Source organism: Prenolepis imparis, unplaced genomic scaffold (assembly GCF_030444845.1).
Source record: "Prenolepis imparis isolate NDT839.2.m4 unplaced genomic scaffold, iyPreImpa1.0 SCAF_8, whole genome shotgun sequence".
Lineage (NCBI taxonomy): Eukaryota > Metazoa > Arthropoda > Insecta > Hymenoptera > Formicidae > Prenolepis > Prenolepis imparis.
Window position 1 is genome coordinate 1,553,127 of NW_028141166.1, and position 25,855 is coordinate 1,578,981.

The window sequence follows — 25,855 nt, forward strand, 5'->3', positions numbered from 1 at the left end:
GGCCAGCGGACGAACCTCGAGCGGGAACCTCTCGGGAAGCAGTCCGTCCGATAAGACGATAAGAAGATAGTCGCGGAACAGCAGGAAGAAGCACAAGAATCGCAATGCTAAGTCCCGACGACTTCTCCCACGCACCCACTGTATCTATATGCGCAGATGGCTTATTGTTACGTCCGGGGTGCAGTCGCGGCGTGAAATTCGCGAGAAATAATTATCGCGGTCCACGTGCTCGGACTATCGCGCTGAACAACGTCGTATTTCGGAAAACTTTTCCGGGGATACCCACGACGAAGGGTGTTCCGCCAAGGTTACACGCAACGGTTCAATGTCTTGCCGTGGGGAGGGTGTCGCCTTAGGATTCGTACGAGGGAGTTGCAAATGTTACACAGGAGTATGTGGATATTATCGAATATAATCCTGAAAACGTTCGAGGGAATCATCGACGGAGTGGAAAATTGTAATCACGATGTTACCATCGGTGTCGATACAGAAGATTTCTTCGCCGTTGGTGTACCGTAGGTAGGCTATCTGACAACGGTAACAGTGGAGTTGAGGGTCGCGAGTTACCGACAGTCGATGGAAGTTACACACCGAGCAAATTATTCCGGTCGGTAAGCTACCGTTTACGAGCAAATGTTTAGCAATGTTCAACCATTCGTCTCGAGCGGTACCGCGAAAACGCATATGACAATCTACGCAAAGGGCGGCATTTGTTTCTTTATTGATAAACCCGACTGATATTTGGCAGTAAGGGGGAACTCCTTGTTCAATAGTAATAATTCTCTTCTTCCTCTTCGGAAGGAGCCAAGATGTGCGGGGCGGTAAAGTACCGAGGCCTTATTGGGCACGGGAGCGGTGCAATCGGACACAGTACAATTGGACACGGGGCAAATGGACACGAAACATTGCACAAGGTTTTTTTGGACACTGGGCAAATGGACACGGTGCAAATGGACACAAAGGAAATAAATATTGTACACATTATAAATGCACATTGTTAAGTCGGACACGTAAAAGATGCACACCGTTAAGTTGTACACCTTTTTATTGCACACCGCTCAAATGCACACCGCTCAAATGCACACCGTTCAAATGTACACCGTTCAATTGCACACCGTTCAATTGGACACATAAAAACGCACACCGATCAGTCGGACACGTAAAAATGCACACCGTTCAGATGCACACCGTTCAGTTGCATACGGCTCAAATGTACACCGTTCAGTTGCACACCGTTCGGTTGGACACATAAAAATGTACACCGCTTAGCTGAACACGTAAAAATGCACACAGCTCAGACGTACACCGTTTAATTGCACACCGCTCAGACGTACACCGTTCAGTTGCACACCGCTCAGACGTATACCGTTCAATTGCACACCGCTCAGACGTACACCGTTCAATTGCACACCGCTCAGACGTACACCGTTCAATTGCACACCGCTCAGACGTACACCGTTCAGTTGCACACCGCTCAGACGTACACCGTTCAATTGCACATCGCTCAGACGTACACTGTTCAATTGCACACCGCTCAGACGTACACCGTTCAGTTGCACATCATTTATTGGACACGGTGCAAATGGACACTGTCTATTGGGATACGTAAAAATTGTACACCGCTATAATTTGCACATCGTTTGCTTGAATATGTTACAGGTGTAAACGTTTACACGAAAAATATAATCAGCTATCTAATCGCAATTCATGATTGTAAATATTGTCAATTCTTAAATAATAAATAAGGTACTAATGTTATGAATTTCTTACGTAGCATTTATCCTAATTTTATACACTGCTAAGGTAAATGAAAGATGGTGTAATTAGAGTAAGGACATACGTTCAGAAAACGTTTTATTGAAACTTATAAACAGAAGCGATACGAAAGTTTTATTTAATAAAATGCATTATATTTGAAAATTTTCGTATAATAATATAAAAATAAGTAATCAAATAATCTTTTTGACATACATTTGTACAAAGTAACATTTCTATATAATAACAAATTATGTATATAATTTTATATAATTTTATATTTAATTCTTTTAGGCAAATAGAAAATGATGTAATTGGAGTAAAGTTTGGGAAACGTTTTATTGAATCTCATAAACGGAAATTATATACAAAAGTTTTATTTATGTTACGTGTATTATTCCTGGTATAATTTATTTTGTATCTGTGTTATATGTAACAGTATAAAACAACACTTGTCTTAAATTGTTATCTCCTGTTATGTATAGTATTTATTAACTGAAATAAAAATATTTACTTTTTCAAAATCTTAACATCATAAAACTTTCTTCAAAGCTAAAATATAACCGCAGTTCCTGGTACACTACATGTAACAATAAAAAGGTAATCAAACACTCTTTGGCGCTACATACATTTAAACAAAATAAAATCTCTATATAATAACAAATTATGTATTTATATTGATTAGAGAAAATTTTCTTTAAGAACTTCGATATTTATAATCTTTTGAAAAGTAACAATGTCTACTTTAGAAAATAAACTTATAGCTAAGTTTTAGAATTAATTTGATAAAACAAATAATGCACATCACTTTTACAACGACAATTATTTTAGGAACGACAGTTTTTTTTAGCAATGACAGTTTTTTAGACAGTAAATTCAAATAATACTGCTTAATACCGCTATCTGCTTTTTATCACTTTTTATCTTTATGTAATCTTTAAATAAATATGTATTTAACGAACTTAAACTTATTTTGGCAGAACACAATTCATAAGTTTGTCCGCAAGAACGTAATCAAATTACATAAAAGAATATTTAAGAGAGCTTTTAAAAAGTAACATATTGCACAAGTATGATATTGATTCTAACATAAAATAATTTTATCGTATCAAGTAATACTGCATTTTTATATGTAAAACTTATGAAGAACAGTCTTTAAAAAAAAAATGTATTGTTTGGAACAAATCTTATGGATTAATAATTCGAATATAGTTTTCATAAGTCACATTACATATCGGACATCGATTAGCTTCTAAACGTTGAATGCATTGGAAACAACAAGCGCGGTGACCACAGGGTACGAAAATGTGTGTTCGTTCGTCAGTGTAGCACACTGTACAAATGTCTGAGGAAGATTTTTCTTTGGATGTACTTTGGCTATTTTGCAGAGTCCAGTCCACGGTATGAAATGGAAGATCTGTGGATTCATTTCTCTGATTTGCGTTTGTGGACGAGTACAAATATCCGTAATCATCTTCTGGAACATTATATATTGATACGTCATCTGTAAGGAAATAGAAGGGTGAAAGAAGTTTAAGAATACATATAGTCTATGAATCATTATATACTCTTATGTTAATATAAGAGTAACTTGAATATCTTATCTTAAAGCAATTAGAGTTGCTAAATAATAACATTACCTTGCGTATTTGTAAATTCATTTTCCGAATCAGAAGTAACATAGACTGCTTGAGATTCTTCATTTTGCGTCATATGCGATGTTTGCTCTATTGCTTGTGTAATTGTTCTTTGTGTATCGGAAGAATTTTCTGTACCTTGGTCTGGAAAAAGATGTTTATACATTTTTAAATATTTAATATATACTGGTAAAAGTACAAACTTGTAAAGACATGCAAACATAATTAACATTATGATAAAAAAACCAGCTGAAAAGTGGCATTAAAGACTTGTAAAGTATGAGAAAATATTTGATGAATTGAATTTCTTATCTTAAAGTAATTAGAGTTGCTAAATAATAACATTACCTTGCGTATTTGTGAATTTATTTTCCGAATCAGAAGTAACATGGACTGCTTGAGATTCTTCATTTTGCGTCATATGCGATGTTTCCTCTATTGCTAGTGTAATTGTTCTTTGTGTATCGGAAGAATCTTCTGTACCTTAGTTTGGAAATAAAAGATTATTTTTATACATTTTTATTTAAATATTTAGACATATTGGTATAAATATATAAAGATATACAAGCATAATTAACATTACGATAAAAAAACAGCTGAAAAATGGCATTAAAGACTTGTAAAATATGAGAAAATTATTTATACCTGCACTTCTTTCGGATACATCTCTAGGATTAGATGTACTTGTATGTACATGTCGAGATCTTCGTCTAATGATATTTTTCCCTCCTGAAGTTAAAAAAGATGATTTATGAAAATATAAATATAAATAAGTAATTTTGAGCTAATTTCTTTGAATAAATAACATTATTAAGATTTTTAAATATATAATTTTTAATATTATTGTAATAAAATTTAAAATAGCAATAAATTATAGAAATTAACAAACTGAAAATCTTTCATCATAAATAATTAGAGATTAAGAAACAAATTAATTTAAAATCGTTGTCAATTCATACAATAAATAAATAGATACAAAAAAGCAATAATAAATTTATTTGTTTGAAATGTTTCGTTCAAATTATCTGTGAACAACTGTACGTCTGTAGCTTGTATAATAATATCACTTAACGATTCAGCATCTAAAAAGAAGAAACAGTTATTGTAATTTATTATACTTTATGATTCTCTAGTTTATATTTAAATGTAATGAAAATTATAAGATTACATGCATTATACAGACATCTATTCGTAAGTATATTTATATATTATATTAAATGAAGGATATTTACCTTCTAAAGATGTCAGATGTTCCATTTCAGAGATATGATTATTCGTGGTAAACATTAACAAAAATTCTTTTAGTGGCAACCTTAAAACAATTAAAACTTTAAATATAATTTTTATGTATTATATACTAATACAAATAATTATTAGATTCAACACATTAAAGTAACAAAATTTAAAAAATAATACCTTTCATTAACTAGATCTTTTTGCGCATTAAAAATGTTGGTATCACGTTCTCTATTTATTCGTTTGCGGCTTCGTCGAGGTTTAATACCATTTGTTAAGCGGCGAAAGTCCAATTCTTGATCGGCAATTAAATTTGAGAATTTTTCTACATAAGATTGACATTAATTAAAATTTATAATGTAATATTAATAAAATAATTGTTATTAATAAAACAAAGACTTTTATAATTAATATTTGTAATAAGACATTCAATAAAAGTATATTAATACAAATATTATATACCTAAAAATGTCCAAAAATTAATATTCCTTGTACCTAGTTTATCCACTGCAATATTATGGAAACTTTCTACTATGTTATTAGTACGTACAGGACAACCATAAGTACTAATTCTTGATGCCATATTTAACCAGGTAAGTCTCAGATAGGATGTGAATTATAAAATATCTGGATATTCACAAGAAAGTAGATCGGCTTCAGCTTGAATAATGGTTAAAGCTTCTTGAAACCTATCTGGTGGTAATAAAGGCAATGCCATTGTCATGGAAAGTATAGTTTTTGGAACATTTGAAAGGTGTAGTTTGCGCCATTTACGCAATACAGCCTATACAAAATAAAAACAATGTAGTTAAATTTAAATAATGTAATTTAGATTATATTTGTTATGAATGTAATCGAGAAATTAGAAATTTTCTTGTCATGTGCGAAAAAACTATAAAAAACGACACAAAATATTTTCTTTTCTTAACAATTATGTACCTGATTAAAATGAAACCAACATCCAGCTAAATTTGCTCTGGGAAACTTCGTACTAAGCGATTTTACTGCAGTCGTTTCAAAATCACTCATTATAAAATTAATGTTTTGTTGAAGTTGTGGTACCATCTGTGTAATTTTATCCCACAAAACATCATACATAGAAGTTGTACGTGTATCACACAATATAAATAATACTGCAATGCCCTGGAAAAATAAATTTGTCTGATGTTTCAAAAATCTTAATAAGGTTTCAAAAATTTCAATTAAATATCTTACCGTATCCATGTATCGTATATGTACAGAGTAGAGTTGCGCAATATGAGGCTTGCGTGGAAGAACCTTAAGAAAGATATGTACAAAACATTCTTCATAATTTGACTCAAAATTACATTATATACTATAATAATTTACTATTATAAATACTGTTATTTGTTTGCCATTGTAAATCCCATACAGTAGAGAATATTTCAATTACATTACAGCAATGTTACAATCTTGTAAGTTGAAATGCAATACTATATTACAATGTTTCAATGTAAGATCTGTACAATGTTTCTGCATCTTTCTATTGTATGGATACTATTACAATTTTTTATTAAAATTATATATATATGGAAACAATTGTACTTACAGAAAATGTTCCATCTACGTAGATTTCAGTAGCAGATGATAAAGCTTCTAGTAAATATTTAGTTGATAAAATTATTGCAAGTTTTCCATCATTTGTAGTTACGCTTTTTTTATAAACATTTTTCATTATATCACAGTTTTCAAGAATATTGCGTAATGATGCTAATGTATCAGGTACAGGTGGTCGGCTCTTCATACGTTCACGTTGCATGCTACATCTTATAGATGGAAAACTCAAATATTGTCCTGCATCTGGATTGCTAGTAAGAAAAAGTACATATTATAAATATAAAAAACAGAAATTCTGTTGAAAAACATACAAAAATACAAATTTATTCATTACCATAAATATATTTAGTATTTAATCAAGTATTTAATTTTATAATGTTGAGATAATAATGTCATCTTCTATATATATTGACCGATATATTTTTTAATTATTTAAAGTTAGCAATATGAAAACTATAAGGATAATCAATATTAAAAGTATATTCACAATAAAAATATGTATTGGTACACTTATAAAAATATCTGTGCAATTCACGGTAAAACTGATGAATACTACACAAATATATAACGTTTTAAAAGTATAGAATGAATATCCATAAATGATTTAAAAATTGCAATTAACCTTGAAATGTTGAAAATGCATATATATTATTTGTACAGCAAGTGTAATAACATATATGCTTTTAAAAAGACAAACTCCACAAAAAATAGTGAAATTCTATAGAAAACAAACCTTACAAAAATAAAAACATACGTCAAGTACATGAAAAAAGATCCGAATAAGAACGTAACAGAAATGTTTAAAAATAAATTTAAATTTGATAGTGATATCTGGCAAAAAATCTTGCTAAAAAGGAAAAATACACCAAGCATATTAAAAAATATTCAAATTTATATGCAATAAATATTAATTTTAAAAATATTACACTAATTACTAAACTGCTTACAAATAGATGTGCGAGTAATATAACTAATCAAGTATTTATGTTATATGCGTGCTATATCAATTTATAATAATCGATGTTGAGTGTGCGATTAGAAGTCATTTAATTTGCAAAGTATATCATATATATTATAGAATATTTAATTTGAAAGAAAATTTCTCGTAAACTATATGTAAGTCGTATAAAACAAACTTACAAAAGCAAAGTTGGTATGCCCAGGTCGCATTAAAATTAACATTGTTACAAATTTGTGTTGCTTAATTATTTTATATATATGTATATATTGTATATAAATTGTTCTTATATCATATATTTATATATTTATATAATATTAAAATTATCATTAACATTTATTAACAGTATACAAAATGTTAGTTTTATGTAAAAATATAATGCATGTTAAAAAAGAATATATAGAAGAATATATGATTTATAAAGTATTCAAAGAGTACTCATTAAAATTTAAATTTCTAGATATATATACACTTCTATATATTATGTACATATAATATACATATATTGTCATTAATACATCACATCATGCATATATTCTTATCAACATATATAAGTACTATCAACATATCAGATAGTAAAAAATATTTAATTTAAGATACTACGTAAGTATTACCAAAGATAGTACGAAAGTAGTAAAAAATAGTTTTAAATTAAGATTTCTATTATATTTTTTAAAGGTATTATACAAATATTTTAGAAAAAGTATCAAAATATTTAATATATTTATAAAATGTACCGTAATGTGACTCTCTTGATCGCGCTAATTTTGCTTTGGTAATTTTGTTTTATATGATTTAATGTTTATGAGAAATTTTTTTTCAAATGATACATTCTCTAAGATATATTTTGGAAGGATTTCTACTCGAATTCAACATCGATTATAAATTGATATAGCAGATAACAAATATTTGGCAAATTATATTGATCTCATCTCTTTTTCTAAACGATTTATCATTCTGTTAATAGTAACATTTTTCAAAATCTATATTTATTGTATACTTAATTTATATTTATTGTATTTTTATACTTGGCATGTTTTTTTCCTTTTTTAGAAAAGTTTTTTGAAATGATTTTATTAAAAAAAACAACAGTTTTATATTTCAGAAAAAGAGAAGATGAAGAGAGATATATTCTAAAGGTAGATATATAGACATATTCTGAAAAGAGATATATTCGAAATAATTTATTACAATTATTAAGAATTCATTAAATTGATTACTTTAATTGTCATTATAAAGATAGTATTTACAACATTAATATACTTGTTTAAATGAGATAAATAAACAGAAATGTTTCAAAAAACCTTCCTATAATAGAATTATTACGTTTTAATCGTCTTATTATTCGGAAATTGAAGACAATAATTTTAATATTTATTATCATGCCAAGAATTTATTAAATGTTTATAAACTTATACCACAAATAATATTTACTTGTAATCTGTAAAGATTCAAATGCATTTTTTTTAATAATTCAAGGAAAAATCATTTATATAAATTATTATATAAATTTAATTAATCCAATCGCAAAACAAATCTCTTTATATATTCATGATATAAAAACTTTTTTAACACTGAAAATTGTGCAATATGAATGTTACATAAAATATTAATAAATAGATAAATATTACATAAAATATAATCAAAAATAATTTTACCTTCTGCAAACTGAATCAAAAATTTCTTTAAATCCAAGATAAGTATCATGAGAAAGCCTTAGAATTCCTTCTTTCATTTCCATTCGTTCTTTAAGACATTTTGACTTTGGATGCTTATGTTCATGTAAAACGTGTACATTATTATTATCCAAAAGCATAACTGAACCACGACATTTATATGTCCGACGACCACTGCACCGAAAAATATTGTCATAGCGACTGTCTCTATGATATAAATAATCATCATATAGATAAATCTTTGTATTTTTCTGTCTTCCAGGCAAAACTTCCATCTGTAATTGAGAAACACTTTTAGATCTCGAAAACGTGTCGAGTAAACATCTTATATATTAAATTATATGGGTAAAACTGTTTCTTTAAAATAAAAATATTAAATATATGTAGGGATCTAACATAATACTTCAATTTAACATAATATAATATAATGTTTGAATTTCATTCTCAAATATATAATATGATAGCAAATATTGAATGTCTCGTTTTATAATCAACTTATAGCGATTACAATGGCATAGAAATGAGTCGAGAGAATATATCTCTTTATAGTAATAAAACAATATCAGTTGAAATCGCTTAAAATATTTGTTGCTTAATAAAACGGTTCATTTACTTCAGAAATACGACACAAGAACGATGATTACAACAAAAGCGTTATCACGACAAATGTTAACAAATGAAGAACGACATGAGTATGCGAACTACGCAAAATGGAATTTTCTGCCGCGAAAAACGTGGGAAACATGTACGTGCATGTGCCGCATCACGTGACAATCATGGCAGAGGCCGTGTTCTGAAATTCATTGCCATTATTGAAAAAGTAGGATCTCTCCTTTTTTACTGAACTCCTGTTCCTAATGAACACATACATGTAAAATAAAGACAAGAAGATAGTGCCGAAATGAAATTAATTTTGCATTCACATAACCTTTTTACACAGAAACAGTATACAATTGTACAATACAGAGAATACAATTGTATTCACTATGGTTGCACAAGATTTAGCATGTTATATTAATGGTATAGCGTAATTTTGGTATAGCGAGTCATATATTCGATCAAAATAATTTTCTTAAAATGAAAATGTCGAATTTGTGAAACTTACTAATATTTTAACCTTATTAATAATTTAATTTAGCATTGTAACTACGCAATATAAAAATGTAATATAAAAGCAAATATTATATTTATAGTTTTTCGATTACTTACATCTATTATAATGGCATAGACATCAGTCGAAGGACTTTTTAGTAGAATTTATATATAGTGATAAAACGGTATCAATTCTCTCTTGGAATCTCTTATGATATATTATTTTCAAATAAAACGGTACTTCACTTTAAAAATACGACACAAGCACGATGATTACAACAAAAGCGAAAATCACGACAAGGACTGAACGATATCATCCATGATATCCGATGTGAAATGGCATCCTTGTATCTTCTATCGTGAAAACGCGGGAAACATATACGCAATATATGCAACATACTTTAGGGCGCCTTTCCACTGAGCGCGTGACGCGCTCAGTGGAAACTCGGCCTAAAAGTTGAATCAATTCAAAGGCGCGTTCCGTTTCACGCATATGCGCGCATTTATCTATAGTACACGTCACGTTTACTATAGAAAATGCGCGCATATGCGTGAAACGGAATGCACCTCAGTTCTTGACGCTCGGCGAAATTTTCTGATTGGCTATCGCGTCGGCTTCCGCCACGCGTAACGCGTCCTGTGTGCAGAAGCTCTTAATTAGTTTCGAAATTATTAGCAAAATTCTTCATTTTTTACGTATCTGTCATAAAGAAAGAGTTATATGATAGTAAATGTATTTTCATTTTCATATAATTTACAATTAGTTATGTAAAACAATTATATATACTTTTGTATACACTATATACTTACATTTATTTTTCCTTTTACATCTTTCTCTTTCTTTAATTTGTAAATGTCTTCAATATCTGTTATAATAATTACGTTCTTTTTTAATACATAGGGCCACCGCACAAACTTTTCCGTAACGCGATACGTTGCATTAAGTATACTATTAACCATATGTAATCTGAAACTTTAATCAACGCACAGAGAAAATCGTAAACGTAGACGTATTTTCTCTGGGCGTTACTAAAGTTTAAGATTACCTATGTATACTTAATGCCACGTTTACGTTTACGGAATAGCTTGTACAATGGCCCTTACTATCTTCTTATCTAGAATTTTATATTTATAAATAGTATCTTAAGGTATTTAAGAAAGAGACAACAGATTCTTTTGATGTTGAAAAGAAAATGTCAAATCTGTACCGTTGAGAATAGAATAATACCAGTTGCAATTATAAATATTAATAAAAATTTTAAATTAGGATAAAATAATATTAAAAATTTAAGATTATATTATTTCTCAGATAGTGATTAATAATAGAATAAAAAAATTTTATCCAATTATTTCCTCCAATAGGTATTAGTCGAGATTCTTCTCCCTTCATTTCTGTTGTAGGCAAAACAAGAAATAAATTCATTCACTTCACGGATGTCAAATTTAATATATTTTTATAAAAATGTCAGTCTCATAATTAAATATATATTAATATGTATATATTATGCATATTAAATATAACATTGAAAGTAAAGTTACACAGTTGTGAAACAATGAGGAAATACATGGATGTGGAAAATATATTAGAATTTCTGAATATCTCGAAAATGCAATGTAGAAAAAAATGATGCTTTTGAGATCTTTAGAAGTTCCGATACATTTTCCATATCCATATATTTCATCAGTCTCATAACAGTGTAAATTTACCTTCAATTTTATACTTAATATATTTAATATATATTAATATTATATTATTTTTAATTAATGTATATTTGTGAGATGTTGATGTAATATAAGAATATGGAAAATGTGTCGGAACCTCTAAATATCTCTAAAGCATCATTTTTATTCTACAATGCATCTTCGAGATATTAAGAAGTTCTGATTCATTTTCTGACACAACATAAATTTAACTACTTATGCAGAACACAAATGCAGCTTTATACAGTACTTATATATACTCTGTCTTCATATGATGCGATATCTTACAAACCATAAATCCATTTCAGTTACATATATGCATACTCATTATAAGCAAACACAATTATACAGAATTTCTTTTCTCCATACTTACGTACGCAAAAATGTTAAAAATCATTGTCCATTTATCACATCTTTTACAATAGTGAACGGGAAGTGGACCATCTACTCGAAAATGCGCTTCAAACCTCTAAGTATTTCAAACAAAATTTTTGTGTACACTACATTTTCGAGATATTCAGAAGTTCTCTCTCTGGTACATTTTGTGACACTACGTAAATTAGGCGGAACATAAATATAGCTTCATACAGTACTTATATATTCTGTTTATATGATGCGATAACTTACAAACACCAATCATTATATGCAAAAGCAATTATAAAGAATTTCTTTTCACCAATACTTACATACCGTATAAATCAATGTCCATTTATCACATGCTTTATAATAGTAAAGTGGGGAAGTGAATCATCTATTCCATAAAATGGGATGAGATTAAAACATATGCAACTGATATGAGTCTACATATTGCCATGTAACAATTTAATATAACAATTATTGCATACTGGTGCACCTGCTGTGGAAATCGTTAGTTAACACATTTTAAAAATTAATATTTAATATTAATATTATTGTTACTATTATTATTACTTACATAATTAAAAATCTTACTATTATTAAAAGTTGTTTTGTAAGGTAAACATGTACATATGTATTGGTGCAACATATTTAATATACAGCAATGCATTCACAATTCTCATGGGAGAATCTCATAAAATATACGCCAATCGATGCATTTCATTGTCAGATTGTCGAAAAAACCGAATATATTTATTTATTTATTTCATTAATTTGTAATTGGTGAGACGCACCTTTTTGCAACATTTATTTTAATTATAAAACTGATTAGTGCATTTTTCCACTTCGTGACGCATTCCGCATGGGTGTTTCAAACTTACACGAAGCATAAAGTCACGGCAAATCATTTGTTATATCAAATGTAAAAACAAAAAGCGAAAAAGACAACACGAGCGATAATAAACGATACAAGAGAAAATGTTACAACATGATTGAGAGAGTCGATTATAATTCACACAACTAACATAAAAATTATAAAAATAAACGAATTTATCAGAAAATTTATAGATTCATTTTTTCGAATGTAATATATACGCTCATCTTTTTAATTTCCACTTAGTTGCGTGACACACAATCGACACGCAGAGCGGCTTTATTATAAGGTTATGGTTTATGCACACGTGACATTGGGTGCGTTCCAATATTTCTGTCCAATATACTGTCAGTACAGAAATTCTATAGTTTACGGCATGTACGTACACTATAAATTTTCAGCACTGGCAGTGCAGTGAATTTTAGAACGTACTCTGGATACACTCAAACGTCACGTGTACAGAAACCGTAACCTTATAATAAAGTCGCTCTGCTTGTTGATTGTGTCACACAACCAAGTTAAAATTTCAAAAATGAGCGTATTTATTAGATTTGGATAAAAGTATTAAGTTTCTAATAAATTCGTTAATTTTTGTAATTTTCATTTAGTTGTGTGGTTTACAATCGACTTCTTGAGTATTGTCGTTACATTTTCTTGTGTCGTTTATTATCTGTATGTTTTTTTCTCTTTTGTTGTTACATTTGATATAACAAATGATTTGCCGTGACTTTATGCTTCGCATATGTATGAGAAACCCGTGCAAAATGAGTCACGAAGTGGAAAAATGCACTAATCAATTTTGTAATCGAAATAAATGTTGCAAAAAAGTACATCTTACCGATTATGAAGTTGATGAAGTAAATAAAAATATACGGCCTTTTCGGCAATCTGTTAACAATGAAATGCATCGATTGGCGTATATTTTAAGAGAATCTTTCTCATCAGAATTGAGAATGCATTGCTGTACATTAAATATGTTGGGCCAATGCATATGGCCGTGTTTAGCTTGCGAAACAAATTACAATAATAGTAAGTTTTTTAATTATTTAAATATTAAAAAATGTTAAGATGCGTTAACTAAAGATTTTTACCGCAGGTGCACCTGTATGCAATAATTGTTATATTAAATTAACGCATAGCAGTGTGGAGGCTCTAAGATGTGGTCATGCCTACTGCAAATATTGTTTGAAGCGCATGCCTTTTCGAATAGATGGTCCACTTCCCGTTCACTATTGTAAAAAATGTGATAAATGGACAATGATTTTTACCATTTTTACGTATGTGAGTGTGGAGAAAAAAAATTCTTTATAATTGTGTTTGCTTAAAATGAGTATGCATACATATAACTGAAATGGATTTGCGGTTTGTAAGATATCGCCTCATATGTAGACAGAGCATAAGTACTGTATGAAGCTGCATTTGTGTTTTGCATGAGCAGTTAAATTTATGCTGTGTCAGAAAATGAATCAGAACTTCTTAATATCTCGAAAAAGCATTGTAGAAAAAAATGATGCTTTTGAGATATTTAGGTGTTCCGATATATATATTTTCCATATTCTTATATTACATCAATATCTCACAAATTTACATTAATAAAAAATAATATAATATTAATATTTATTAACAAATGGGCAAAATAAAAAAAATCCGAGCTCTATATAAGTTAAACTGATATGAAACTCCGTCTCTCGATTACATGTTACTACACACACACACACACAGACACACATATATAAATTTATATAAATTAACGTGCAAATCATATATAGACATTATTTAAGTGATTGTAACTATTGCATCAACTATTGATTCTTTGTCCATTAACTATGTGTTGCTTGGCTTTTATTTATTTATTTTATTTTAATTATTTATTTTATTTTAATTATAATATAATATTCAAGCATTATATCTTTGATTCTTTTTTTTAATTTGTCTTTTACACATAGATTATATGATTAAATTCTTTATAATTGTGTTTGCTTATAATGAGTATGCATACATATAACTGAAATGGATTTGCGGTTTAAAATATCGCATCATATGAAGACAGAGTATATAAGTACTGTATGAAGCTGCATTTGTGTTCTGCATCAGTAGTTAAATTTATGTTGTGTCAGAAAATGAATCAGAACTTCTTAATATCTCGAAAATGCATTGTAGAAAAGAAATGATGCTTTTGAGGTATTTAGAGGTTCCGATACATTTTCCATATTTTTATATTACATTAATATCTCAAAAATATACATTAATAAAAAATATAATATTAATGTATATTAAATATATTAAATATATTAAATATAAAATTGAAGATAAATTTACACTCTTGTGAGGTTGATGAAATATATGGATATGGAAAATGTATCGGAACCTCTAAAATCTCAAAAGCATCATTTTTTTCTACATTGCATTTTCGAAATATTCAGAAATTCTGATACATTTTCTGACACTACGTAAATTTGACAACTTATGCAAAATATAAATACAACTTCACACGGTACGTACATATAAGAAAATATTTTTATATGTTCAAATAAATATATTTGAATACATATTTTTAATAAAAATAAAATATTTATTTATAGATTAAAATGGATGAAGAACGATGAAAAAAATGGACAAAATTAAAAGAAAAGGGACAGAAGCATAATATTTTTAAGTTGTTTTTTCTATTTCTAAAAGTTTCAAACTCTAGTGTTCAAACTCTTTTTCAATTATATGTGTTTCCCATTTATAAACGGGACAAGAATAAGACAGCACAAATGTTCGAAAGATGTTCAAAGAATATTCAGAGAATGTTTAAGGATTATCTTAATGTTCTCCAAACGTTTTCCGAACACTTGTGCTGTATTATTCTTAAGGTTGAATATAAGATTAAAATTTGTATTACTCTTCATTTTTGAATATAGTAGTATATCTATATGGATAATTATTTATACTTGCATCTAAATATTGTAATACTCATTTTGTAATAAGCATTTCTTTATTTAAATTAATTTCAGAAGAGATTTAATATTAAACTTTGTTAGTAGATATGGGCCACTATAGCGAGTCAAAACAAACCCCCACCACTCGGCCGCTGGCGCCAGAGGGGCGTGGCTAGACACGGCTTTTCGATCGCTGATTGGTCTATTTGTTTATTGGGGTCATTAGACCCAGGGTTCTGATAGGCTCTCTCCATAGTGGCCCAACATTCTGATTGGCTGATTTTTTTTGGAAAGATGGAGGGTAAGTAGGGAGGGTTTTGGAAAAAACCGACAAAATGGCGATAAAAATCGAGGTACAGCGAAGCCGGCGTGGGGGTTTATGACACCCCGACCGTCTATGATAGACTCTAACTGTAGTGGCCCGCCACGCTGATTGATTGATTTTTGTATTTGGTGGGGAAGGGGGAGAGCGGATAGGGTTTCTGAAAAAAAAACCGACAATATGGCGATAAAAAATCGAGGTATAGCGCTGCCGTCATAGAGCGGTTGGTCCCCGGTGATCGTGTATAGCGCTGAAAAAAGATAAATAAACGCACTAATTTCGGCTGACCGTCGTTACTCGGCGTCGCATTGACGGGTAGCGTCGGCATCGTCGCTAATAAAGAAAACAAAAAGATATACAAAAAGTACATGCGGCTAGCCTCCGCTTTCAATTTAGGCTAATTATCGTCACCTCGGGTAACAAAAAGAGGCCTAATAGAAAACACGTGCATTCGAGTTCACATTCTAATGACGCTACGTAAAGGTTTTATTGCTGAAAAAAATAAAAAAAGTACAAGCGGTTAGTGCCCGCTTACAATTTCGGCTAATCGCTTCAGCGCCGCGTTGTCGGATATTATCGACACCTCGGGTAACAAAAGGAGGCCTAATAGAAAACACACGCATTCGAGTTCGCATCCCCGGGAAGGGTAGCATTCGCTGACAATGGGCGGGTAATAAAACTAAATATGTTCGGGCATCGGAGACTGAGACGCAATATTTAGACAAATGTCGTTGCCGAGACCGTAAATTACGCTAAAGTTTTTAAAAAGATCGAGTTTCTATTTCGCTATGAGGTAAAGGGTAGAAGATGTGGGAAAAATATAAAAGAATTCAAGTAAAAAAGTTTCACACACATTTATTATAAATTTTTCATATATATTGATATTACAAATACATAAGTTAAAAGCGATACATAAAGTATGTTATTAAAATTACTGAATTAAATATGATATCGGTTAGCAACTACGTTAACACGTTTCTTATTTCAACGAAGAAAGATTTTGCGAAATAAATGTACGATTAATCGATCGTTGTGTTCACAATTTTCGGTAAATAGAGTAAGAAATTGATTAAGATCGTAACCAACAGACATGTAATATAGAAATACACAGCTATATTGTCCGCAAGTTTGTGAGAAAAATCCTTGTAGTTGTCGGGTATTCCATCGATGGATGATTGAGTTTCGTCGAAGACGAAGGAGAAATCCGGGCTCCAGAGGCGGTATTCCGTAGCTGTCGAAGTAGGTGCCTGTTCCGTGTTCATCGAGGAAAAAGGCGACCCAATGTTCTCCAGGTCGTTTATGATCGTCTGTATTAGCGACGATAGCCGTCGACCTCGTCCACACCCTCGGAACTCTGTCGGCGGGATAGACACCCACATGCTTGGCATCGATATGGCGCAATGCTCGTAGAATTTCGCAAGAGTTCATTTTTTCGACACAAAGACGAACGCGTCGATCCTGCTATTATTTGAATAACTTCGGTTTTTATTTCTCCCGCAAAATTTCTTCTTTTTCTTCTTCTTTTTTAATTGACTGCTCGACGCTTGACAAATTTTTTGTCTCTATTATATTATCCGTTTGAGTTTGAATATTACGAATTAGAACGGGATTGACATTTATGTTGCTAGCAGCGTAATCCTTGTCGCAGTCAGTTTTCACGCTTTCGTAGCCATCATCATCGTCGTCGTCGTCGTCGTCACTCAATTGATAATTTTCGGGAGAACTACAAGTAGTGGGCTGACTAACGCTGAGAGTATCGCTGCTGCCGGCATTATTTTGATCGAGTAGCCAGCGTTTCAATTTGTAAGCGTTATGTAAGGCGCAATGAAATATCTGTCGAAATCCGTGATGAGCGCAATATTGTCCACACTCTTCCTCCAACAATAGATTTTTGAATGCTAGAGAGATACCTTCCAAATTATATATCTCTCTGGAAAGTAGATTTCGCAAGTAATGTGCTTTTTCACTGCCTCTAACGTAAATGTGACGCGTGTACCTTATAATTTCACGTAAATGCCGCGTAAAATATTTTGGATTAGCCTCGCCATCGAACCATTCGATCCCATGATAATTTCGTGCGAGCCAGCAGTTTTGTCGTCTTACTTTTTCGGGTAATTCAGCGAACGGATAGGGCGGTATCATAATCCAATGGTCGACGATCGGTGCATCAATCGCGACAACCGCGAGTTCCTTAGGAAGAAACTTCTCGCTCGCATCGGGGAAGCCTTGAATGTCAATGACTATATCCATATTGCGAAGAAAAACTTATATGCTTTCGTTGGCGAGGTTTAAGTTTTTCACGAACCGTCGACGAACGCGTCTCGAAGGAAACTGATATTTCTTTTTGTTACATTATAAGTTTTTCTTCTCGTGAAACGCGTCGGCGAGTGGAAGTGGAAGAGAGCGGGGATAAGAAAAATACAAAAAATTTTTAATCGTACGTTGCGACGAGAGACATGTAAATGCCGCGATAAAAAATTTAACCGGAAAAATCGACGATGACTTGACGAGACGAGTCTATTTCTAATACATTATCAAATTCGCCGTAAACAATACAGTTAATTGTCTCGGTGAGCGCTTTTTCGAATCGTACTTCTAATCGTAAACTGCCGTGTCTCACAAGATTCCAATGCCCGGCGCAATTAGCGGACAAATCGGGTGTGAGATCAAAAGCGAAAAGCGTGTATCCCTTGGAATAATCGTCTCTACTTATGGAATTTCCCTCGTTTAAGAAATGGATGCCCGTTCCCGAGAAGAGCGTTTGATAAGCATCGACGTAAAGCGGTTCTTCCGGCGAGAAAATCGGTTGTAATGGCCTACTAGGAATTTGCGTGCCGTCGACGTACAGAGAGAAGAAATTTATGCCGTAATTTTTAAAATTAAACGGATTTAATTTTCTATCTCCGTTAAATTATTATTAACAAATCCGACTATTATTCGTTTCGGTAGTTGTCCGAGTATTACGTTATCTAATGATTCGCCCACAACACCGCTGTGAATCATGAATGTTTTAATCTCGACTCTCGTAAGCGGATATTTAGCTGTAACTTTACTCAGCATTCGAGCATGCGCGAGTAACACTCCGGCGCTTATTTTCGCCCTTCTCACTAGCAAGCTGGCATCGAGAATATGTATTTTTGACGCGCTGTTGCTTTCCATGAGGCAAAATGAATCTTTCGAGCGGACGAGTCTCAGTCGTACTTCCATTCCGTTAATTAAGAATTTGTCTTGATTGAAAACGTCGCAATGGAGATGTCCTATAAGATCTATCGCTCGCCCGTTGCGAATGTAATGGGCGCGTCTCGCGAGAGCGGTATTGCCTTTCGATTCCAGCGTTTCGTCCATGCGACCCGGTGTATCCGCGTCCCATAGACATGAAGTTAGATGGGAAGTTTTTGCGGGTGAAGAATAATTTAACAATGCCTCGATGTACGCGCGGTACGCGTAAGCGTTGTTTGGAGGCGACACGAGCTTTTGGTTGAAATACACGTCGACCTGATTGAAGATGGAATGAAGAAAATGATTTACGGGACCTACGGCGGTATCTGCTGTTGTGCCGCTTGTTCCTGGAGCTCGAGCCGCTGATTCGTCGCTCGATTTCGCGCGTACGCGAAGACTCAGCAGAATATGCGTGAGATCTAGATATTCTTCTCCGTGACCGGGGACGACGAATTCTATCGGTGAATCGTCCGAGAGAGAGGTCACAGGCTTGTAATGAATCCATTGTGAACTCTCGATACTAGTTTGTGTGGGCGGCAGGGAAAAGAGATCGAGTTCAGTCTTTAAACACTTGCTCGAATGTGTGTGAAGAAAAGACATACTTATTCTCCGACAATTGTTTTGTCGTCGCTGTCCTCGTCGCGGTTAAATGCGTGTAAATTAAAATAGATTAAGAAAATATATCGGATACGGTACGTTTCTTGTCGATTTTACGTCGTTTCGTGGACGTCTTAAGTCTTTTTACCGTCGTACGGGCTTTCTTCCTCTTATTCTTCGATGATTTTGTATTCGTCTTCTTTTTCGTCTTGCTTTTCGATAAACTTTTCTTACTCGAGCGGCGGCGTTTAACGATGCGCGTGTCAAGCCCAACAAAGGGAAAATGAGCTACGTGCATTTTCGCATCCGATTTATATTCCGAACCTTTCATGAGGCTAGTTATTTTTTTTTAGCTTGTCTTTTAAGATTGTTACGCGATTCTTTAAAGCGATGTTTAGCCGCTACCTTAAACGGAATATTGTTTTCTACATCATCGATTATATTAACGCCCGCGCGTAAAGCTTCTTTACCCACAGCCCGCGCAGCAGTACCTAAAAAAGGCAACACGCGCCTGAATAATCCTCCGAGAAAACTCCCGATACCGTGCCCTCGTTGATAGAGCGATCCGACGAAAACTCGTGGAATTCCACCACCGCGAGCTCCTCCGTTCTGTAATTCGTCGTAATACGTCGAGTAATAATCCATCAACAGAGAACGAACGAACAAATTTTTTTTTCTTTTCTTTTCTCTGTCTCGTTTTTTCTGTCATAAACACTGAGTGTTCTTACGATATCTATTCGATACGTCTAAAGTGCAATGTCACCGTCAGTGTCCCGAATTCGAATGGTATACTTTGACCCAGCTGATCTCTTATATCTATTTCGATCGTACGGAAACACGTTTGACGCAGCGTGATGTATTGAGCGGGCAAGAAATGTCTTATCTGAGTTGACGCGAACGCGTAATCATTTCGCGAATCAAGCGCGACTATTCGAAGAAGGGGAGATTGTACATCGCCGGTAATGTAAGGTTCGCAAATGTCGCAATAGACAAAGAGTTTGTCGGGAATACCTCGCAACAAACTACCCGGCTCGTCGGCTATTATCATACGAAAGTGCGTGAGTTCGTAAAATAACAGAGAATGCATCTCTTCATCATAGACCCACGAAGGTAAAACGTCGGGTATAACGGAACTACTTTCGATTTTAACTAGCTTTTCTTTGTTATTGTACATTTCGATACCAATTTCATTATAAAACCACGCGGGTAACGGAGATGGTACAGTGGGTTCGCTATCGAGCTGAACAAGATCTCTGCGCTTGATGTGTATATCAAAGCCGAGTATGCGGCGGAGTTTGTCGGAAAAATTTACATAATGCGTCATACTACATTTATTTTCTTCGCAGGCAAGTTTCATGAAAACTTTACCACCCATGAAGACGTTGAAATGCCAAACGATATGTGAATCGACAGATTTAGCGGCGTAATTTACACTCTCGATAATATCGCGCATACTTAAGTAAATACCCGCGGGTACCTGAGATTGCATAACCTTAACTGTCTTATCGCGCTCGTTAATATCGATGAATCTGATTAAATTTTCATTATTTCGTATATGTAAAAAACTACACGGAAACTGAATCTCCGTGAGCGCTACTTCCCAACGTCCGTGTAATTCTATACGCTGGGATAATTCAGTGGTGAAACATGTGGTTGTATTTTCCGGAAAGTAACGCATGCTACTGTTGCTCGGGAGAATCATGTAAAATTCTTCTTTCCTCATTTTAACTCAAAGATCTTAAACTCGAAGCCGGTGTCCAAGAGTCGAATTTGGAGGGATATCCTTGCCAACTAACTAGTAATTGTTTATTGTTGCCACGTCCCCTGCTTTTTATTACCCGCTCGACGATAAATTCTTCCCCTTGCAAATCTTTATTGACCGGAGTTAATTCTTGTTCGTAAAAAATTCCGTCTATATCCTCACCCGCTAAATCGCTTAATTCATATACGCGTGGTTTTCTCCATTCGAGAACACGGCAAATTCGAAATATTTCTTCGCTCCACTTTGCCTCGTATCCTTTCTCAAAGGATCTTCTACTTTTGCCCTACTGACACGCACGTGATCGCCCTCGTTATATTTAGGCTTTTGTTTATCGCCACGATTCTTTTTCTTCTCGTTGTCGTTCTTCCATCGACGATTCATATTTTCACGCGCGATGCGTGCATTTTCCCGCGTAACGGCTGCGGGCTGCATTTTAATAGAGGTATGACGAGTATGGTTGTAAGCGCGAACGATATCCTGTAAAACATCGATGTAGCGTCGCGTATTTTTATGTGTAAAATAACGCCACATCCGTTCCTTGAGCGTCCTATTAAATCGTTCCACTACAGCTGCTTTAACATCGGAATTACGGGCTACGCGAAAATGAATGTCTTTTTCTTTTAAGAATTTCTGTACAGGCTGCGCTATAAATTCTTTACCTTTATCCGTCTGCAGATAAACAGGTTGGCGATCTTTGTTTTTCAAAAGTACACGCTGAAAGGCTTTTGTCACGCAGGTAGCTGTTTTGTCGCGTAAAGGTTCTACCCAAACGAATTTACTAAGGACATCTATAATTATCAACAAATAAGAATATCCGTCATTATAGCTCTTAAGATTACGAAGATCGATCAAATCTGCTTCCCATAAATCGTCGATATTTGTCACGTTGTAATGTAAACGAGGAAATTTTCGTCGTACTGGTCGATGTAGCGTATACGCATCTTGCGATTTAAGCCATTCGACGACATCGTTGCGCGTAAAATTTGGTTTAGCAGCTCGAGATAAATTCTCCGTCGCGGAATAGCCTGCGTAATGCGAAGGAACGTAATACAATTTTTCGAGTTCCATTATTCGAGTTTACTCCAGCGAAATAAACCCTTCTTTTTCTTAGGCGAAGAATTCGGCACTAATGTTTTATTATCGTCGCTGTCGTCAGTGGCGGATAAAAACACCGTGTCTCCTTCGGTCTCGTTTAACTCCCGACCGTATGACTTTGAACGCGACAGTAATGTTTTCGGAGTGGAGCTTCCACGCGGTAACGTTTTCTCAATACGCAGGGATCTACGTGCGGACGTAGTCAATAAATCGCGATTCCCTATAAGATTGGTGGGTGTACCTATGTCGCGCAGTAATTGCGCAAACTGAAATCTCCCGATTGCTTTTATCGTTTTTCTCTCGCGTATCGCGTCGTTTATAAGATCGCTAATATTCGATCCCGCTACAACGACGCCGTCTATAGTCACGAGTCCGCGTTTATCCCAACTAATTTTCGATGACGGGGTATCTAACAAATATTTCAATAAGGCGTTTGCTTTGGAACGATAAGTTTGCGGCACGCTGTTGAGTATTTCTTTGATTTTTTCCGCTGATTGTGCACGTTTCTTCCCGAAACTACTTTCGCTAACCGTATTATCACTGCTGATTGAAGTATTTCCATAAGTTCGTCATCCAAGGGCATCTCGGTATCTTTATCCTGATCGTTTTCGCCCCCGTCATTGTCAACATTACTAGCGTCGTCGGCATTATTGCGCGTATCGTTGCGCGAATCATTGCGTAAGTGTCTTTTCGTTTCTTGAATAAAGTGAAGATAACGCTGAAGTACTTCTTTATACAATTTCCATCTTTCGCCTTCATCGAGGGGAGTCGCGAGGTTGAGAATACGCCACATTTCCGCGTCGAGTCGCGATAAGGAGGTTCCAGGAGTTCGTACGGTGTTATTATTAGCATTTTCCTCATTCGATATCATTGTATTTTCTTTCTTCGGCGAGTTATCCAGCACTGATGTAGTCTTCGCTATTTCCGGTTGTTGTTGATAATGTTGCGTTTGTCGCATTCTTTCAAGATTTTCCGTAGAAATCAGTACCATTTTTTTTGCTGTGTCCATTATTCCATATGACGAACGAGAACGCTTCAAATCTTTTTATTACTTCTTTTCTAGTCACGGAAAAACCAAATATTTGCAGAGTTGTATTTTTTTTTTTACTCGCCGATAATCCGGGATAATACAACGCTGAGCAAAGGAGCAATAAGGTAGGGCAAAAAACCTCCGCGCTGAACCAACAGATTTCTCTTGGTTTTCCAATTGCCGCGTTTTGCAGCGACGCGTCGAAGGATAGATTTATGCTTGACTAAACGTGATTTTTCGTGATTATTGAGCGGTACGTTGCCTTTAAGAGTATTATAAATACACTCTTGAATACACTTTATGAGATTATTGTCGGCGGTACGTAAGAACGACGCTCTTTGATTTTTCTTCAGATAATATAGAGTTTTCAAAAGGCAGCCGTTTCTCTCACCGATGGAACGTCTGGCGATTTTTATCGCGTCGTCGGATGAATTTTTTGACGTCGTCGACGTCTCTTTTTGCTGTCTTTTGCCGCGTGTTACCATTACGCTAAAGTTGCGCAACTGACAAGTCTCGCATGTAAATGCTGACCTTTTATACGTCCTCCGTTACTGCTCGACTAATCGATCTACGAGGAATGTAGACGTAATGCAACGTATCGCTGGGAAAAATGCACGTGCGAAATCGATATTCGTCTGGAGTCGATTGTTTCAGATCGAGCAATAAATACCCGTGAGGTCGCGAGGTAGCGTCGTAGTATGCTTCTTCCAGAAATTTCGGATCGTCGGGATATACTTGACGCGTGAGATGACGAATTTGAGCACGATCGCGCGGATTTTTGAAAACTACTATATAATTAGCGTTGAGAGATATATCGCGTTGTCCGCGACCTTGGTGGAAGATTTTGCGAGATGAGTATAACGCTAAGATTCTTATGATGGCTTCCTTTGGTAAATAGATCTACGATAGCGTCGCACGATGACGATTCCCTAAGATCGTCAATTATCACTAATTTTGGAGATAGCGGATCGTTTGAATAATCTTCCGGACGCGGTAACCCCTCGCGAAATTCGATTATATTTTTCTTTATTTTTAGCAAAGTATCACCGTATCCGTTATTATGTACATCGTTTGTTTCTTCTTCTTTATTTTTACTCGTGTCGCACTGCAGGCGCCGATACGCATCTTGCCATTCGGCGTAATAAAATAAAATTCTCTCGAATCGAACATCGGACATGCCGGATAAATGACGAAGGAAAGTTTTCACGAAAATTGTTTTTCCGCATCCCGTAGGTCCGCAGTCGATCGACGTCCACGGATGTTTCCATCGTACGTCCATTTCGCGAAATGATTAATTTAGGTTCTATTCACGAGTTCATAAATGAAAAAGTTAACGCATGCGATTTAGTAACTATTGTGTATGAGTGTGTATGTGTGTGTGTGTGTGTGTGCGTGTATTAAAAACGTACGCGCGTGTCGCATATTTTTTTAAAATATTGAAGAGGTGGTTTTGTCCGTGTCATAAGCTTATCCTCGCGTTTCGGGGGCCACATCCGCGGCGGCCGCAAGCTCGCGCTAGCGTTTTCTTACACGCGTACGAGCGAAGAGCACCGCGGCCCATTTAGCCGATACGTTGCCGCAGGAGCGACGCGAGTAAGCGTTTCGGCGGAGATGCGCTCGCGCCAGCGTTTTTCTCCGAGCACCGCTACTTATGAGCTTATGTACGCGGTGCTCTCCATGCCGCTCACTCGTGACGGAAATGATAAGCTCGTTTAACGTTCGAGGATCAAACTATAATTTACGTCGCAATGTTCTACGCTCGCAGTAGGCACAAGGAGGCAATATTATAGGGAGGATAAAAGAAAATGTTCTGATTGAAGATAGAAACAATTTCATTTATTATTGATAATAATTTTTGTTTTTTATAAAATTAAGATTCACGTTTTAGCAAAATAATACGAACAATTTCATTAAATCGAAGCGAAAATAATTCTACAAATACAATGTCAAAGTAAACATCTAAAAATGTTAAGTTATTTATTTGCGTTTGTACATTACGTGCAATTTCCTGATAATTGCCTTTGACAGTAAGTTTTATAATT

At 33.9% G+C, this 25,855-nt stretch overlaps 3 protein-coding genes and 1 pseudogene across 3 annotated transcripts; 1 reads left to right on the plus strand and 3 right to left on the minus strand.

Moving 5' to 3' along the window:
- Nucleotides 1-1,265: 1,265 nt before the first annotated feature.
- Nucleotides 1,266-9,115, minus strand: LOC145939900 (uncharacterized; annotated as a pseudogene).
- Nucleotides 9,116-13,577: 4,462 nt separating this feature from the next.
- LOC145939901 (uncharacterized) lies at nucleotides 13,578-14,329 on the plus strand. The gene is made up of 3 exons (XM_083044531.1): nucleotides 13,578-13,926; nucleotides 13,961-14,141; nucleotides 14,323-14,329. Exons 1-3 carry the CDS (start codon nucleotides 13,578-13,580, stop codon nucleotides 14,327-14,329), a joined length of 537 nt encoding a protein of 178 aa, XP_082900657.1.
- A 1,866-nt stretch (nucleotides 14,330-16,195) lies between these two features.
- Nucleotides 16,196-18,360, minus strand: LOC145939902 (uncharacterized). Its single transcript, XM_083044533.1, has 3 exons — nucleotides 17,706-18,360; nucleotides 16,385-16,443; nucleotides 16,196-16,270 (listed from the first exon to the last, which is right to left on the minus strand). Exons 1-3 carry the CDS (start codon nucleotides 18,358-18,360, stop codon nucleotides 16,196-16,198), a joined length of 789 nt encoding a protein of 262 aa, XP_082900659.1.
- Nucleotides 18,361-18,589: 229 nt separating this feature from the next.
- Nucleotides 18,590-19,929, minus strand: LOC145939903 (uncharacterized protein F54H12.2-like). Its single transcript, XM_083044534.1, has 2 exons — nucleotides 19,075-19,929; nucleotides 18,590-18,832 (listed from the first exon to the last, which is right to left on the minus strand). The coding sequence occupies exons 1-2, from the start codon at nucleotides 19,927-19,929 to the stop codon at nucleotides 18,590-18,592; spliced, it is 1,098 nt and encodes a 365-aa protein (XP_082900660.1).
- Between the last annotated feature and the right edge of the window lie 5,926 nt (nucleotides 19,930-25,855).